Here is a 19,368-nt window from a genome sequence, read left to right on the forward strand (position 1 = left end):
GGAACCCAATACCATATATTATTGTCGCACCAAACAAAATTTTGTGAAATAACAGTTTAAGAAAATTAAGGGTTTCATCTTTGTTGCAGGCAGACATATACATGGGCTTCACCATAAAATAACAAATCACTGTTATCTCAGGGTTAATCAGATATATTGAGGTGGCCAAAGATATGATTTTTTTTTAACTATTTTTGTCTTCTCACATAAAAAAAGTATTAAAGCTTTATCTAATGTATAACAGAAGAAGCATTTATCTTATAAATATAAATCTTATAGAAGATCTTAAAATGAACTTGTGCTAAAACAAACAACGCCACTGTCGCTGTCTACCAACGTCATCATCCCGCGTCCACTGTTGCTATTGGTTACTAGACGCACGCGCTGACCCGCCGTCAGTGTGTTGTTTTTTTCTTTTAGTAAATGCAATAAAGGATTTAAGCGCTAACACACGAGGTCATCATTCAAAAGTTGGAAAACTTACACTCAGATGTTCATGTTGCACCCGATAGTTTTCTCCGCAGCTAAAGGTAAGGTCACACTTATATGTCTAGAGTAAAGTGCAACAGGTTAATTATTACGGCCTGTTATGTGTGTTTTAATCATGCGCTGTGAATGTGTTTGTGCATCGGTGATGTTTTTCTGCCAGCGGCTTGGGGCAAGATTTAACCTTATTGTTATTGACAGTTATCGTGCCTTTATTGTTTTGACGCGAAGCAACATTCAGTCTGGAGCAATATCTGTCTGGTAACGTCACAATTTATACATTTAAATATATTAAATACAATTAAAACCAATAATCGAAATGATTACAGTTTCAGTCAGGCGATTTTCTTATTTTGCTCCTGGTTTGGCCAGGTGTCATTTGAAGACGCCCTTACTGAGCCCTTACTTACTGAGCGCTTCTCTAGTGACTCTCCCGTCCAGCAGGTGGTGCTATTGCATTGTTGTGCTGTTTTAAACTGGTACTGCGGTGCTGGTATTGGCATAGCTAAGTAGCGTTGTGGAATGTTCCACGTGGTTGTAGCGTTACAAACCAAAAATAAAAATAAAAAAGTGTCAGAATGCTGAAATATTAAATAAATATTTGATGTACATTGGTGGCTCAGTGGTTGGGTTCTCACTTGCCATGAAGAAGGCTCAGGTTCAATTCCCACCCAGTGCCCAAACCCCAGCCTGTGCCAAGTTTTGTGCCGATCAGATGGTCCTCTGTGGAGACACCTTGAGAGGAGCAGCTAAAAGACTAACAACAATATTTTGATGGTTTTTGGACAGTATTGGGGCTGGAAACCACAAGCAAGACTAGCTATATTAAGAAAACATATTTGTTCCTATAGTGTTTCATATAAAATGTAAGAGTTCGTATGTTTGTTTAAGTCCCATTAATTAGTTTGCATCCTCTTCCAAAGGAAACTTTTATGTTTTAAAGTTAAAGACACTTTTGTTTCTCGTGGTTTAAATTCCCTTCAGTGATTTAAAGAGGCAACTGATGCATTTGGTGGATTGTGATGTCTCCTGTCATTCGGGGAAGCATCAGATTGTTCAATGCCAAGAGCAAGTTGAATTCCAAATGCATTTGTTATCCCTTTCTAACTACACTCAATTAAAACACTTAGGCAAAAAAAGACGCATTTGGAGAAATTTGGAGAAGGATTTTGTGAAATTTATATTTCCAAAAAGAAACAGGTTATTTAGAAAGTCAAAGCGCTGGCTAATCACTTGAGTTAAACAATGGCACTTTAACAGGAGGTTAACATAATTATCCTTTATCATCATCACCTTCTTAATTATCATAATTTTTCTTTTTTACTGGCATGCCAGAGGAAGAAGATCCCAGAAATTTGAAACAGGTCTGAAAAAGCTCTTCTTCAGGATGCAAGTGGCTAAGGACACTCTTTATTATTCGTATCCTTTTCCACCTGCAGCAGAGGTACGTTTTGGTCTTGCTTTCCTGGGATGGTCTTCATGAGAGCCAGTTTCATCATGGTGCTTGATGGGTTTTGCGAACACACTTGACAATACTGTTCTTGCAAGAACTATTCAGAACTGCTGACCATTGGGTCTTAAAATATCAGCTGACTGTTGGTAGTGTTGTTACTTAGTTATCCAATTCCCTATGTGTTTTTTCATAGTCTACTTTTGACTGGTACTGTATGTATGGGCAGACTGGGAAAAAAAATCTATATCTCAGCATAGTGCTGTATAATATTTAATATGCCACAGAAATAGAATGTAACCCTAATCATAATGTTATATTATCACACACATATTGAAAAAAAAATCTTATCTTTTCACTGATTCATTTTTTAATATTTTTTTTTGTTAATTATTTTTATGCAAAATGTAAGCATAAACCCAGTCTGTCCCTAGGTTTTTGGCTAACTCAGGAATGTGAATGATTTCCAAGCTGTAAAGGTATATTCAAATCAACTGTCTGTACACTCCTTTAACTCACCATTCATCAGAAATCTTAATGCAGAAATGGGTGAAGAGCCTGGTGATGACAGGCAGCTTCTGGTCCAGGAGCAAAAGGCTTGTCGAGCTCGAGCCCGTCAGTACTCCCTGGAAACCAACCGACGCAGAAAGTAAGATTTGGTATCACTCAAGTTTACTGTTGCCCATTAAATGGACAGTTTAACAGCAAAATGAGATAACTAAATTTTACAAATTTACATTTGTGCTAGTAACATAATAAAATCTGGAAAAGTTCAAGGGGTATGAATACTTTTTCAAGGCACTGGATACACGTCAGGAAAAGAAGAATATTATAATGTATATTATATTAATAATAATATCATATTATTAATATTATTATATAACATATAACAAATATTAGCAACATATAGCTAAAAGTATTTATATAGGTTTCTTCTTTTCCTGAAGTGTGTACAGTGTAAAAAATTTTTATATGTATATACAGTATATAAAAAATTATTTATTACCACTTTAAATGGTCAGTGGAAGTTTTAAATATTCAGTACTATAGTCTATCATGTCTCACAGTTTCTTTAGTATCGGCTTAGGTTTCTGACTTAGGGTCTACCCCTGTAACAAAAGCACACACTCATGTCAATGACACCGTTATTCAACACTTTAGGTTCTACTAGGATTTATTTTCCTGAAATATATCCTGTAATCAGCAACAGTAATGACACTAAGATTAAACATCTGTAATTAGACTACCTGCTAGACTTGAAAATAATCAGTTACCACCAAATTGATTATTTTTTTAATCTTTTTTTTTTCATTTAGCAATTTGGATTTTAAAAGTCACATTATAGTCTGTGACAGGAGTTCCAGTTATCACTTACCTTATGCCAGCTGTAAACAGTCATTCCTTTGCCAGCTTTTTTTTTTTATTACTCTCTAGAGACGAAAAACACAGCTTGGTCTGTAAGATAGAATGCAAAAATGACTTAAAAGTCTTCAGTCCTTATGTCTCCTGACACCTGGGACTCCTTCTGTCATTATGATAAATATCTCAGCACAGAAACCTCATTATATGTTCATTTCTTGTAGACAACAGAATAGCTTTTATTGCATTTAAAATTTCGTTCAGGTTATGGAGAATATGCCACACAAGGGTCTAGCAATAACCTGTTAGATTTCTTGCTGTGAAAAATTCTTGTTGTGAAGCAACGTTAGTCTGTGTTATCACCTGATATAGCCACGAAAAAAAAGTTGTTCCAATGTGTAAAAGTTGTTTATAGACACAACAGCATATTAAAATAAGTGCAACTATTGTTTGTTATAAGATGAAAAAATGTAGTAGTAAGGGTTCTAGTTTATCTTGTCTGCATTGAGACAGTCTGTCCCTGACACCTTTACACTTTTCAGGGCACTAGAAGAACGGAGGAGGCAATTGGATGTTCAGGAGCAGAGGCTGAGGGAGAACATCCTGCAAGAGCGTAAGCAGAGACTGCAGGAAGCTACAGATCGTTATCTGAGAGCTCACCTCCTTCCATCACAGAGGAGAAGACCAGGTAGTGTCACCTTCACTTTCCCCATAGACAATCAAATATGTATCTAATCGGTTACCCATTCCAGTTTATTAATGAATGTATGTGGGCAATTCCATTTAAGTGTAAGCTCTTGCATAAAAAAATGTACCTGCACACGTTTCAATTTTAATATTGGAAAACAGGTACTCTTCTGTTATCAACACTAAATAGACCTTTGAACCCACTGGATCATCTGGGTTCTCAAAGAAAAGTTGGATAAAAAAGAAATATACAGGTCCTTCTCAAAAAATTAGCATATTGTGATAAAGTTCATTATTTTCTGTAATGTAGTGATAAACATTAGACTTTCATATATTTTAGATTCATTATACACAACTGAAGTAGTTCAAGCCTTTCATTGTTTTGATATTGATGATTTTGGCATACAGCTCATGAAAACCCAAAATTCCTATCTAAAAAAATTAGCTTATCATGAAAAGGTTCTCTAAACGAGCTATTGACCTAATCATCTGAATCAACTAATTAACTCTAAACACCTGCAAAAGATTCCTGAGGCTTTTAAAAACTCCCAGCCTGGTTCATTACTCAAAACCGCAATCATGGGTAAGACTGCCGACCTGACTGCTGTCCAGAAGGCCATCGTTGACACCCTCAAGCAAGAGGGTAAGACACAGAAAGAAATTTCTGAACAAATAGGCTGTTCCCAGAGTGCTGTATCAAGGCACCTCAGTGGGAAGTCTGTGGGAAGGAAAAAGTGTGGCAGAAAACGCTGCACAACGAGAAGAGGTGACCGGACCCTGAGGAAGATTGTGGAGAAGGACCGATTCCAGACCTTGGGGGACCTGCGGAAGCAGTGGACTGAGTCTGGAGTAGAAACATCCAGAGTCACCGTGTACAGGCGTGTGCAGGAAATGGGCTACAGGTGCCGCATTCCCCAGGTCAAGCCACTTTTGAACCAGGAACAGCGGCAGAAGGGCCTGACCTGGGCTACAGAGAAGCAGCACTGGACTGTTGCTCAGTGGTCCAAAGTACTTTTTTCTGATGAAAGCAAATTTTGCATGTCAAGGAGTCTGGAGGAAGACTGGGGAGAGAGAAATGCCAAAATGCCTGAAGTCCAGTGTCAAGTACCCAGAGTCAGTGATGGTCTGGGGTAGGGATGCACCGAATGTTCGGCAACCGAAATTATAAAAGTAAGTAAAAAGGCCGAATAAATTTTGCCGAACAATGACGTTTTTAATGACGCGATCAAATAGTAACCCGCGCAGAGTAAGAGGTGCGCGATTTTATGCAGCAAACATGTCAGCAGTGTGGAAGCACTTTAAAGTGTCAGAGAAAGAGGCAAAAACGGCCGTTTGCAGACACTGTTCTGCTGAATTGTTCAGAGGGGGTGCATCTGCAAAAACGTACAGCACTTTAAGTTTAATTTATCACTTAAAATCAAGACACCCCGAACATCATGCAGAGTACGAGAAAGACACGGCGGCGGCTACGGCAACAGCAGCAGCGAATCCACATTTTTTGCACTATTTAATGCACATTTGTTGTTGTAGACATACAGAGTTACATTCTTTAAACAGTCAGTTATAGCCCTAACATAGACTATTCAAGAAGAGGGGCTTCAAAGATGGCCAAATAAAAATATTTTTTTATTTTACTAATTTATTTATTTTAAGTTATATTGTGCTTTGTTTGTATAATATCTGCTGGAATGTTAAAAAAAATGTTCAGTGTTAAATAAATATTTTGAAATTGTATTTTTGTTATTTGATTTATTTTTCTGAAAAGCAACACAAAATAGTAAAAAGCAAATTTTTACTATTTAATAAATAATTAATATCAATTGGCAAAATAAATGGAAAAAATGCGAAACACTGCGTTCGGTATTCGGCCTTCGGCCAAGCATTTCATTTTAGTGCATCCCTAGTCTGGGGTGCCATGTCAGCTGCTGATGTTGGTCCACTGTGTTTTACCAAAGGCAGGGTCAATGCAGCTAGCTATCAGGAGATTTTGGAGCACTTCATGCTTCCATTTGCTGAAAAGCTTTATGGAGATGAAGATTTCATTTTTCAGCACGACCTGGCACCTGCTCACAGTGCCAAACCACTGGTAAATGGTTTACTGACCATGGTATTACTGTGCTCAATTAGCCGTCCAACTCTCCTGACCTGAACCCCATAAAGAATCTGTGGGATATTGTGAGGAGAAACTTGAGAGACGCAAGACCCAACACTCTGGATGAGCTTAAGGCCGCTATCGAAGCATCCTGGGCCTCCATAACACCTCAGCAGTGCCACAGGCTGATTGCCTCCATGCACCGCCGCATTGAAGCAGTCATTTCTGCAAAAGGATTCCTAACTAAACATAATTATTTGAAGGTTGACTTTTTTTGTATTAAAAACACTTTTCTTTTATTGGTCGGATGAAGTATGCTAATTTTTTGAGATAGGGCCAGGGGTAGCTCAGTGGTTAAGGCATTGGATTACGGTTCGGAAGATCCCAGGTTCAAACCCCACAACCACCAAGTTGCCGCTGTTGGGCTCTTGAGCAAGGCCCTTAACCCTCAACTGCTCAGATGTATAATGAGATAAAAATGTAAGTCGCTCTGGATAAGAGCGTCGGCCAAATGCCTAAATGTAAATGTAAATAGATAGGAATTTTGGGTTTTCATGAGCTGTATGCCAAAATCTTTAATATTAAAACAATTAAAAGGTTGTGTGTAATGAATCTGAAATATATGAAAGTCTAATGTTTATCAGTACATTACAGAAAATAATGAACTTTTTCACAATATGCTAATTTTTTGAGAAGGACCTGTAAGTTCAATATAATCAGTCTTTCTTTCCACTACACCACCGTGCAGCCTACATAGCATTAGTCATGTATAACAACACTAAACTTCCAGGATGCTTAAAAGTGGCAACATTTGACTTTCACTTGAGTACGGTTTTGGCTGGATTCTTGCAATTAAAATGAAATAAGATTTTGACATATTTTCGTAAGTATAATTTCTCATTGTTTTTTTTTCCTACACTTAATATAATGTGGACAGTTATTTTTGAAATTATGTCCTAAGTTAGGCGGCACGGTAGTGTAGTGATTAGCACTGTCGCTTTGCACCTCCAGAGTCCGGGTTCGATCCCGGCCTGGCTCGATTCCCATCTCTGTGTGCATGGAGTTTGTAGTCTCCGGGTACTCCGTTTCCTCCCACAGTCCAAAGATATGCAGGTTAGGCTAATTGGCGTTCCCAAACTTGCCCATAATGTGTGAATGGGTGTGTGTGTGTGTGTGTGTGCCCTGTGATGGATTGGCACCCTGTCTCGTGCCCTAAGTCTCATGGGATTGGCTCTAGGCCCCTGTGACCCTGAATACAGGATAAAGCGGTATAGAAGATGAGTAAGTGAGTGAGTGAGTTTCCTAAGTTAGGAATGTGCTTAACTGCTTATTATTATTATTATTATTATTATTATTATTATTGTGTTGCAGCCTCTTGTACAAAAACACCTAACTTGGAAGAAGCACTCAGTCATATTCAGGGGGATCAAACCCCCTCCAGTCAGGACTCTTCATTTTTATCCAACACCTCCACCAGCAGCAGGTAGGTACAAATGTTTGTCCCTTGTTTGGTCATCTCAAGAGTATTTGGGGATTTGGGGGGAAAGTTATTACTAGCAGAAGACAACTATTAATACTTCCATATCTCCACAAACAAAGCATGTTGTCTTTAACTTTTAGTTAGTCTACTTCTATTGCTGTTCAACTCTTAAGTTATTCAGCACTAGTTCCTTGATTGCAACTATTTTTGTGTAGGAGCTGCATTCCCTCCCCTAAACCCCCAGGTGGCCCCAGTGGACCTCGTAGCCTGCGTACATTTTCTGCACCTCAGGCCTATGCCAAGCTCGTGCAGGAGAGAAGCTTGGGTGACTTTAAAACCAACCAGCAACTCTTTATCAACCAGCTGCAAGAGAATCTATTGAACAATCAAGAACAAGTTCAAAAACAGGTATGTTTGTCATAATATTAACAGTGGGTTGACTTTGGATTTTCTTAGGTTTTTAAATACATGGTAAGTCCCCTCTGACAGTCCCGGAACAGCAGGGCCAATTCCTTCGTTTTTGCTATACAATAAAGGCATTTGTTTTTGAGATCAAAAAATAAATGAGACCATAGATCAGAATTTCAGCTTTCGTTTCCTCATCTAGATGTGTTGAAAAAAAAAAATGGAAGTTTTCGTGGCATACACCCCAAGAACCATGTCCATCCCATACTGTTGCATATCCTTTGCTTACAGTAACATGCACCACTCGGCTTGTATCACAGTTTGCTTTTGGAGTGTCTTCCCTTCAGACTTTTCTTGAGGAGGCGAAATGCATACTGAAGTGTTCGACTTGTCCATTCTAAAATGCTCCACTTTGTCCCCATGATGAAGTCCTTAGTTGTGCTAACATTGTATTTTTGCTGTGTTAACATTGTATTGTGTTATCATTGTCTTTTTGCTAAGGAGAAACTTCACCATGCTGCATAATAAAGTTCCTCCTTATTAGATTGCATACATTTCCCTCTAAACTATAGCAGACAGAATGTTATGTTCTCTTCCAGTGTCCTGTTCCAGAAACAGCAATGCAAGCCCAAGCAATCATGCTATCACCACCATGCTTGAGCTTGTATGCTTGGATCATAAGCAGTCACTTTCTTTCTCCACACTTTGGCCTTTCTATGAATTTGGTAGAAGTGCATCTTTGTCCCATAACCTTTGTGGTTTATCTCTATATTTGTGAATCCAGTCTAACCTTCTGATCTTATAGTTGATGAATCCTGTGTATTTTAGCTCTCAAAGATGCCTTCAGCCCTGCCTTGTTGAGGTTTGTTGGTGATGCCTTAACCTGGTGATGGCTTTTTGTTTTGACGTTCTTCACAGTGTTCATAATGTTTCTGTCATCAAACTGTCTGGTTGGTAGTATACCGGAGGTGTCTTTTTTTTCATGAAATTCCAGATTTTCTTGGCTGTGTTCAATGCATGTACAATGACTCTAATCAAATTTTCCACATTTCTTAGCTTCAAAACAAAAGAGCTTTGTTTTTATCCATAAAGAGCTCTCTGGTCCTCATGTTGGTTTATCCTTTTTTTTTTTACATAAAATACAGGCTGCACACTACATATTCAGTGGGATTAACTGTTTATACAATCAGTCTACCAGGGTACCCTTGGGCAACTGTTAACATGACATTCCAGTGTTCTAGTGTGTATCATATTATATCATGTTCATCTTTTGATCTCAAACCCAAATGTTTTCACTGTATAGGGGAAAAAAACATGAATAATTGGCTTTGCTGTTCCAACACTTTCAGAAAGTACAGCAGTTCATCATTATATTTTGACATCATGTGTTAATAATTTGTCACATTAAAGCCTAAGCATGTAGAAAAATATCGGTTATATGTAAAACTGACATGGGTGTGTGTTGAGGAGAGTGCGTATGTGTCTGAAGGGAAAAACCTGTGGGTGTGTGCTAAGGGGTGTGGATTTGTCTTAAGAACTAGTTAAAAAGAAATGACACTTCCATTCTAGCCTTGAGCTCCACCTGCAACAGCGCGCCGGAACATCGTCTGAACAAGAACAAGGGCCCCATGAACAACTTTCCACCACACACATATATACACAAATACACAAATACACACAGACACACACACACACACACACACACACACACAGTGGAATGCTACCTGTGCTGGTAAAAGCCAGCACATAATCCTATAATTCAAACCAGGACCAAACAGCAATAATTGTGTTTGAATGTAAGTGGGGGGTTATTTTTCTTTAAAGTAAGACATTTTCAGAAATCAGTGCATCAGTGCTTTGTGTTTTAAAGTCCAACCTAACCCCAAATATGATTTTTATTATCAGCTGTTTTTAAATATTACTCCCTTGAAAACCAACTCCTGGGATTCCCAGAAAGTTTCATGAACTCTGATTTACCTGTTACTTCATCATGTTGTATATAATTACTAGTTATGCCAAAAGCTCTTTATCTCATAGCACATTCCTGAATTTCATAATATTAGACACAGAGTTATTGAATGTAAAAATAATAAGCTTTTAGACCTGGTTCCATTTCTTTCATTTTAATTATGACTTTAATATACAGGAAACACAAATATGATTTATTTTTCTTTCTGCCTTGTAAATCGCCATTGGTAGTTAGTTCAAACATATTTAGTTACATAGTAGATGTATTCACGTGTAAGACTCAATAAGCTAATATCCTGCTCTACTGATTTTAGGAGCACAGTGACCCTCAATTTAGCCATGCAGAAAGCCTGTCTAGCCTAGACAGTCTGGAGAATGAGGTTCCTCAGCATGGTCATGACAGTAAACATAACAGTCTGGATCCCTCAGAAGTCCACAATACCATATGTTCAACATCACTAAAGAGGCAGCTCAACTGCCCAGGTCCACCAGAGAGCTTACTGGAGACGGTAGTTAGTGTGTCTAGTTCTTCCAGTTCTTCAACATCTACAGCTGTAGAAGATGAGTCAGCAGATGAGGTTCTGAATCTCTTAAAAACACCAAAGCAGGGCAAAGTAACATGCCAGTCCAAGGCTTCCAACATCCAGGCTACTACTTCCTGCCAAAAGCAAGTGTTTACAACTAATTTAGGACCTACAGAGTACCAAAATCACAAAACCGCTCAGGAGAACCTACAGATGGACAAAACCATAGGAGCAGAAAACTGCAGATTGCAGACAGCCCCAGATACCATGCCTCAGGAATACTCTTGCATGGCTCAACAGTGCAGCACTGAATCTAATAAGCTCTCATTATGTACCAAGCTCCTGTCAGATATTCAAGCTGCCTCAAAGGCCAGCAGTGCTTCTGATCTGAACAAAGTCTCTCCCAGTTTAGGGAACTCATCCTTACAGCCAGAGAAATCTTTTCACTCAAGTAAGAGAAAACTAGATGAAAATGGTGTTCCATTTCACGACAGGAGAACACAATTTAAGAGCTTTCAGAACTATGAAAGTGCAGGAACTCCAAACTTATCAGATAAATACAGTGATAGAAGACTGGCAAATGAAATTTTGCCTTCCACAATAGCAGAGGAACCAGACAAAATGTCCACAGACACCTTAACCAACTATAATAACATAAAAAGCAGTAATGTCCAATTTTTGAAAGGAATCCTTAAGAAAAAAATAAAACGCATAGGGGATGTGGATCCCAAATTCAGTTACACTCCAGGACATTTTACTTTTAGCAAGCAAGTGGCTGTAGCTATTAGGGACAGTTTAGAACTCTCTCGGACTAAAGACAGGGACGCAGAGAGCAACAAGTGCATTCAGAAGAAACTTCGCTGGATTGACGAGGTCCTTAATGAGGGAAGAGCAAATAAGGAAATGGTGACAAAAGAATTAAACATGCAGGCAGAAAATGAAAGAAGACTAACTCAAATGCCTTTGGTGGATGCGCAGCAGGGATCATTCCATTCATGGTATATGAACTTATCTTCAGGTAAACCAAAAAACAAGACATCCTCTTGCCCAGATGACCCCAACTTAACAAAACAAGCTTGGTCAGATGTTGGTTCCCAGAAAGGGAAGCAGCAGGAAGCAACAATAGAGTCAAGAATGGAAAAAGCAGCACCCTCCACTACTGGACTTTGTATTCCCCAACAAGAGCACTTATACAGAACTGGCACAGGCACTATTTCAACACAGGCTCGGAGGGGTACCATAATCAGGCCTCAGTCTTCTGGTCAATTGCAACATGTAGTCAGAACTCAAGGGAAAGTCCTGGTGCCTCGGCCCCCTCCAAGATCTAAGGTAACTGCGAGGAACACAGGTCAGGGTATGATGTATATCAACAAAACAGGAAGCAGTGAGTATTCTCAAGATAAAGCACTTCTGCCAATGGAACAGGTTCTTTATAAGGACTGTCCAGATGGTCAGTCTTTACCTCAGCGGCACATTCTTAAAAGACAAGAAAGCACTATATTGGGTCCAGTACAACCTTCCTATGCCTGCATGTATGAGACTGTGTCTAAAGGCATTTACACCCTTTGCCAGTCAGACGGCCAGGCAGGCAGTGGCCGTAAGAACTTTCAGAATGGTATCTTGGAACGTACACCAACTGATGAGGAGATCTCGCAGCTGTGGCATGGAGTGCGAAGTGCCCTAGCTGGCGAAGAAGGTAATACCTGCGTTTTCTTACTAACAAATTTCATGACCCTTTTTATAATAAGATTTCATTTAATTAAACGGTCATGTGTAAATGTTAGTAACCCTTCTTTTAATTCTATGTATTTTGTGTAAAGACACAATAAAAATCGTCTGATTGCAGCAGATATTAGTAATAAGCAAATAAAACTTTAGACAAACAACATTTATCTTTTTTCACCATTATTATTTTAACAAAAATAAAGCCAAAAAAAAAAACATGCATTGCAGCCAGGTGCTTCTAGTCATGAGCGCTTCATTAACTGATCATCAGCAGGTGTGTACACCGCTATAAAAGCAGAAGTTTTGGCGGTTTGCTGGTCTGGAGCTTTCAGGAATTTGTTAGCACAATGCCAAGAGAGAAAGACATGAGCAGTGGTCTGAGAGAAGCAGCTATTGCCCACATATCAACCTGGAAAGGGTTATAAAACCATTTCCAAACTATTTGGAGTTCAATGTTCTACAGTGATAGATTGTTAATAAATCGAATGCATTCAAAAAACGGTGGCCCATCTTTCCACCAGTGGACGTTCATCCCAGGGTCAGACCATGCGATGCTCAGAGAAATACAAAAAAACTCTCACTGAGTATGTCAAATTTTAAGTCCATGACAGCACAATTAGAAGAAGACTGAACAAGTACAGTTTGTTTGGAACTGTTGTCAGGAGAAAATCTATTTTTTCTAAAAATAAGACTGCATCTGAACAAACCACAAGACATCTGGAACAATGACCTACTCGCAGATGAGACAGAAGTGAAGTTCTTTGGCCTTAATGCCCAGTGTTCATTTTTGTTAAATAAATAATTTCACAGTAAAAAAATATATATGTTGTCTAATGTTGTATTTGTCTAATATTACCTTATGTACAGAACTGTTAAAGGAATAGTAGTTCATTTTAGAAGTGTAATGGAATTGTTTAAAAAAAAAAAGGAATCCAAAAGAAGTCTTGTACATATTCACTTGTTGATATGAAAAAAAATATATATTTTATCCTTTTTATACATATGTCAAATTCCAGCAACATAATTCAATACTTGCAGGCTACCATAGTGCTGGAGTTTTCATTGCACCTTGTCATAAAATCAGACAGGAGTCTGTTGAAAGAACTGAGCTCTCTTTGTGTGTTGGCAAGTTCAGCAGCTTTACTCAAGATTCTTTGGGGGTATTTTTCTAGAGTTTTTGCACAGGGCCCTTTTTTTGGCGAGTTGTATCAGTAGTGTCTGTTTGCTTTGGCTCTTTGTAAAACACTGCACCACTTATGGGATTACTGCTCTGCTGAAATGAATCCACGTGATGATGGAACTGTTATTTCTTTTGGATTCTTTATTTTGTTATATTACAAAATAATAATTTGTGCTTGAAAAAATGGAGTGAGTTTTTTTGCAACTTTTCCCTTGAGCTGTTTCCAATTTTTTTCCTTTTTCATCTCCCTCCCTTTTCTCGCTGTCTTACTTAAAAATCCATATAGGTGACTCCCATAGCTTGCAGACTCACAAAGGACCATTGTTTGGTCTGCCTCAAACTCACGCCGATTTGTCCCATGTTACTATCAATGGCGATAGCCTGTTCGGTGGTGTCAAAGCAGCTGCTGCAAGTGTGGGTGGCTTTTTCCTGTCATCTTCTAATGGTACGTAACTAATGGCACAAATATGACATTAATTATTTTGTCCTTTTTAAGGGTTATTGTAATTTACAGTGCTTAATCATCTCTATATAATGATTTATTGTGCAAAGACTTGTCTCAATAGACTATCTCAGTGACAAGCTCATAAGTTGTTGTAGTTTGCATAATTTGTAAATTGAAATCTGGAATGTTGGAAGTTGTGTTGGGGATTTTTAATTTAACTTAATTAAGTTAAGACATTGGGCTGTTCTTGGAGTTTAAGGAATATTTTTAGGACTTTGTCTTTGGATAATTATGTAATGAAAAATAGATCATTTGCACTTTGCATATTCTTTATTATTATTATTATTATTATTATTATTATTATTCTTTTTTTGGTGTGGCAATCAGTCAGGAATCCAGTAAGAAGACCTACTCTGGACAATAATATGGTGAAAAACAGACCTGCAGCATTAGGTTACAGGAATCCCCCTGTTCTTTATCAGGTACATCAATAAGCATTTGCCTTCACCCTCATGTCTTTGGTCAGACCTGTGCTAACTTTTTTTTGTTATGTATCAGGTATGTTCTACCATGCGTAAGCTTATAACTGGAGAACCATGTTTAACAGTGATAATAAACTTCCAGGCTTCCTTGACGACAAGGAACCTTTTTTGTAATGCATTATAAGGGACACTTGAGTTTCACTTAAACAGTTAAGTTTGGATTATAGTGCACTTGTTATGAATCTTTCATATATATTTTGGTTGTAGGCTAAAGTGCCAATAACTGCAAGCAAATCTGACCAGACGGTGCACGATCAAGGTGAACACACATTTACGTAAAACAATAAGTACATTGTAAATTGTAGCTATTACAGCTTCAACTTTCTCACTGTTTTGTCTCTTAGATTCAGACGTGATAGATGGTGCTAAGAAGGTTGCTGTAGCTCCGGCTCATTTCCAAAAAGCTGCTGAGTTCCTGCAGTCACAACAAGGCCTCAGTGCTCTCTCCCTTGAGGAACAGCAAATCTTGCAATCACTCGATAGACTCAACCACCACCTGCAGTGTAAGCCTCATCCTTCATGTTCAGAGCTTGTCAGAACAGGCCTTGCTTTATAAATATACCATGCATGCCGTGCTCAGTTGTATTCAGTAGCTGAACTAATTATCAGATGATAACATGAAAAGCCCAACTGACAGGGCAATAAAGATTATATTGACAGGCGAGACACAGGTTTTAACACAATAGGCTTTATTATAATAAGCATTTACTTTATGGGAACCTTTTTAGGAAGAGAGGAACTGTTTTTTTTTAAGTAAGGTTGTGCTGCTTAGTTCCAGTAAATGTTGTAGTTCCTGCTCCAGAGTGGTTTAACCCAGTGTAAGTATCTATCCAGTGATGTAAACTTAAAAAAAAATACACTCTGTGTATGTGTGTATACAGAGGGGCCCAAACTATTGTACACATTTAGCCATTATCTATGCTTTTTTTTTAAACTCTAAATGAATTAAGCAGCAATATATAGTAATATAATGATGCTATCATGTTTCATATTTGAAGTGTGTATACATTTGGGCCCCTCTCATACACTGCTCAGCCATAATTTTATGATCACTGATAAGTGAACTGAACAAGATTAATCACCAGCTATATGCCATTAAACTGGCGACAAGTTTCATCTATGCCTACGGGAACCAAAGGCTTATACATCCAGTCTGGTGGCACAGATAAGTCCGTGCAGGCCACGAAAAAGGCACCAGAACACCCAGTGCACCACAGCAGGGTCCGCAAACTCCCCAGATCCAAATCCGATCTCGCACCAGACAAACAAGTCCTAACCATGGAGGCCCCACCTGCCAACCTACAGCACCCAAACGATTCAGTGCCAATGTCCCGGTGCCACGGGACGCCCCCAGAACCCCTCCGGAGCCATATCCCGAAGGACCGAAGCCACGACAGTGGGCAAATGAAAATAAAAAACCTAGGCAGTTGTAATGTTTAATGTTAATGTTATTATAATATGACTGAGAGTGTTCCATATTTCTTTTGTTTATAGAAAGGTTCCTGAACTTCAGGTTAAACGTGCCTGTTCTGCTAGTTCGTGTCAGACTAGATTTAGTAATTATGAGTTTCCAGCTGCACTTTTTCATCAAACCAGTCAGGCACTTTGCATTTTCTGAAAGCTCTGGCTTGACACTACGTGACATTAAGTCATAAACACAAATGGATTTCAAAGTTAAAATAATTTGGAGTATAACATCAAGATTTTAATCAATGCGTCTATCAAATATTTTCTGTTATTAAATAACAAACTTTAAATTGTTAGTTAAAACTCGGAGATTAGTTCAAATATGTGGTAGTGGGGTTTTTTTTCCAGAACTGTGAGACATACACTACCCAGATATTATGTATCTTTTCCAGTTTGCATTTCTGCTATCTGCCTTACCTACTGATAGTTTTCATAGTTTAAGGTGGTATGCTCTTGTCACAGAACTTACAGATTTAGTTTACAGCACTTACTTCACAGACTCTTTTTTGCAATGAGCAGATGTGCAAGATGTGGCTCTGGGAAACACAGCACTGAATGGCACTGTTGCAGTGGACCCTGCTTTTGTGAGTATGACAAACGTTTTCCACTGTGAAGATCCCATGCTTGTGCCTAATCTCGACCCATTCCACGCTTTTCTGTTGCGAAAGAGTATGATCTCGATAGGAAGAATGTGTTTGTTTCCAGCATGAAAAAGCTACAGGTCTAGAATCTAGGTCAAGGACTAGTGAAGACAGATGAAATAGTGTTGGTGTGAGTCAGTCAAGTTACAGTATGTATAGTACATGGGTTACTCTGACAATGATGAGTCTACAGTCTTTATGAGAAATAAACTGCACTGTAATTATCTATGTATAATTTATATCAAATATAAATACTCAATTTGTGGCCAGTTGCCAATAGTGTAGGAGTGTGTGTCTGTACCCAGCCTTGTGCACCACGTCCCCTGGGATAGGCTCCAGTCCTCCCACAACCCTGTACAAGACAATCGGTATAGAGAATGAGCGAGTAAGGGAATGTTTTTAGAAAGTCTAGATGTGTTCATTCTGACTGGTAATAGCAGGATACATTAAAAAGTTAAACAAGGTAAAGTTTTTTTACTTTAATATGGGCCTTGCACTTCCAGGGTCCCGGTTCGATGCCTTGGGTCTGTGTGTGTGGAGATTGTGACCACTTGACCCGGTATACAGGATAAAGCCAATTACGACCAATTACGAACTGTCAAATCCAAAATTCACAAGTCATATTAACACTTGTTTTTTTTTCTACTGCTTCAGTGAGCATCGAGCTCGACTGTAAAACCATTTCCATTTTAGGATGCAGGCATTTTGGGTTTAAATCCAAACACAGAAACAGACATGGACTGAACACCTGTTCAACACCTCTAGTTACAGAGGTTACTCTGAGTTAGAGTTACTCTAACGACATGACAATTACGCGCATAATAAGAGTGATATATATGACGGTTTGGAATTGTTCTTAATAAAAGAGGTGTGTTGTCGTGTTTCCTCCTTGTCGTATTGTGATGGAACCTTCTATTTCTGTCACTAATTTCCATTTTTCTCTCTCTTGTACTTCCTTCCCGCAGAACCAGTCTCCCCAGCCTGACGAGCGTAAATGTGCCACCCTGAGCAGGTACCACAGTGGCGCAGTTGACAGCCGCACCCGCCCACACAGACGCTACTGACTTCAGAATGCTCTTATTTCCCAGCCTGTCATTCTTTAATCCTTATTGAAAAGCACTTTATCCCTTCTTGCTCTCACCAGCAAGTAGTCAGTATTACAGCATGCACAAAAACATTTTTTTTTCTTCTTTTTACAGATTTGTTCTTTTTCCTAAAAACAGTCATAAATCCAGTTACATATAAGATTTTATTTAAAGGAACCTTGTCTTCATTTTGTACTTATTTATATCTATAATTTATTTATTTTAAAGCTTATAGTTTTAAAGTTTATATCCTTTTATTAATGCCCAGAACGTTAACAAGAGGGGAAAAGAAAAACAGCTGTTCTTATGTAATAATATAAAAGAGAGCACTGATTTAATTCAGACAGGTTTTGTGGGAGTGGATACACTTCTGAGTAAATGACCGTTGAGGCGGAATCAATCTGAGCGAACCGACTCCACTTGCTCTACAGGGTCAGGGAGTGAAACCCAGCAATGAACTCAACGTTCCACCCTGATACACCACCCGTTCCCTCCCTCTTCAGTTTACACAACTGCAGAACCATCCCATCCCACACACACACACACACGTTCCTATAACTGTCTTTATAGAGGGTTTCCAATGAACCAATGGAGGTTTAATGTTGTTTGTACCTGTGCCGAAACCTAATCCCAGGAACAAAAGAACATCTTGTTTTTTTTCTTTACTCAATTGCAAATATATTTCCACATGTCCTCGTGGCATTAAAATATTCATGTTTACTTCAAAGATATAGGTATATTAGGTAGCTGGCAGTTAAGTTAAACAGAATTTTTGTTAGGCTAGTGTGTGTATGTATATATGTGTGTGTGTGTGTGTGTGTGTGTGGTGGGGGGTTTGAGTCCATGCATTGAGTGCTATATGTTCTGTGGAATATAATTATGTGGAAGATGTTATAGGAGTGGGAATTTAAAGAATTTATCAAGATAACAAAAAAATATTTAGTCACGATTATAATTACATGGAGCGAAATGCACTTTTAGGTCACATTGCATTTCTTGGCTGAAGTTTTCTTATTATTTAGTTACGTCAAATGCTATTTGTACTACATTTTTAAAAGATGTTCATACAATTCAATAATTAACTCGCACAACAGCTCATGTGTGCATGGCCAGCCATGCAAAAAAAGGACAAAATAAGGGCCCTCGAATTAACCTTGCCTTAAGTAAAAGAAAGTTAAATTTTCGCCTGCATGTGCAGTTCTGCTAATCTGTCATGTCTTTCCTGTATGTGTTTAATCCATGCCTCCGGTCAGCTTGCCTAGACTTGTTGCAGCAGGACGAGGAAAGCCACACGGTGTAGAACAATCTGGCCGTGACTTGCCTTCTTAGAAAGGTGATGAAACTTTTGGTGTGTTGCATGAACACACCTGTTGAACAGGTTTCAGAGCTTTGTCCCTTAATCTTACTAGATGTTGGGGGTTGTTTCTCACACACATACACACATACATACACACACATACTGTCTGTTTGGGCAAGTAGAGATTTTACAAGATTTCCTCCTGTGATGTATAAAATCCCAGGGTTTGAGTATCCACATGTTTCAACAGGATTCTTCCACTTTTTTTAAGTAAAAAGATTATTATTATAGAAGCTTGAAAAACAGACCCTTTTGAATAATTATGGGAAAAGCACATAAATTTCATGTTACTTTGTAAAAAAAACAATTACAGTGAAAGCAAATTTCAGCATTTATTTCCGTAAAAAGTGATGAAACTTAAATAATAAAAAAAACTACGCTAAACCACAAGTCCTACATGGCCAAGCATTATATGGAAAAAAAATATTCCATAAATAAATTCATTAAATGGGAAAAATGACTCATGAAAAAAATT

The 19,368-nt window shown here is 38.4% G+C and overlaps 1 protein-coding gene across 2 annotated transcripts; it reads left to right on the forward strand.

The window, feature by feature from the left end:
• Nucleotides 1-441: 441 nt before the first annotated feature.
• Nucleotides 442-17,586, forward strand: cep126 (centrosomal protein 126). Of its 2 annotated transcripts, XM_053499995.1 has the most exons (13): nucleotides 442-530; nucleotides 1,822-1,905; nucleotides 2,466-2,585; nucleotides 3,838-3,983; nucleotides 7,446-7,557; nucleotides 7,770-7,962; nucleotides 10,242-12,147; nucleotides 13,643-13,801; nucleotides 14,189-14,283; nucleotides 14,551-14,602; nucleotides 14,688-14,846; nucleotides 16,330-16,394; nucleotides 17,417-17,586. In XM_053499995.1, exons 2-13 carry the CDS (start codon nucleotides 1,874-1,876, stop codon nucleotides 17,513-17,515), a joined length of 3,138 nt encoding a protein of 1,045 aa, XP_053355970.1. In that variant the 5' UTR covers nucleotides 442-530; nucleotides 1,822-1,873; the 3' UTR covers nucleotides 17,516-17,586. The 2 variants fall into 2 exon arrangements, with proteins under 2 accessions (XP_053355970.1, XP_053355969.1); XM_053499994.1 differs by lacking the exon at nucleotides 17,417-17,586 and having other exon boundaries at nucleotides 16,330-16,520.
• Nucleotides 17,587-19,368: the final 1,782 nt, after the last annotated feature.

This window comes from Clarias gariepinus, chromosome 7 (genome assembly GCF_024256425.1).
Source record: "Clarias gariepinus isolate MV-2021 ecotype Netherlands chromosome 7, CGAR_prim_01v2, whole genome shotgun sequence".
Classification (NCBI taxonomy): domain Eukaryota; kingdom Metazoa; phylum Chordata; class Actinopteri; order Siluriformes; family Clariidae; genus Clarias; species Clarias gariepinus.

What these genes read in the sequence shown, in the direction of transcription:
- cep126 (XM_053499994.1), top strand. Translation starts at nt 1,874, where the DNA reads ATGCAAGTGGCTAAGGACACTCTTTATTATTC. An exon ending in ATCACAGAGGAGAAGACCAG is followed by an intron (nt 3,984 to 7,445) that starts GTAGTGTCACCT and finishes ATTGTGTTGCAG; the next exon opens with CCTCTTGTACAAAAACACCT. An exon ending in TGCCCTAGCTGGCGAAGAAG is followed by an intron (nt 12,148 to 13,642) that starts GTAATACCTGCG and finishes AAATCCATATAG; the next exon opens with GTGACTCCCATAGCTTGCAG.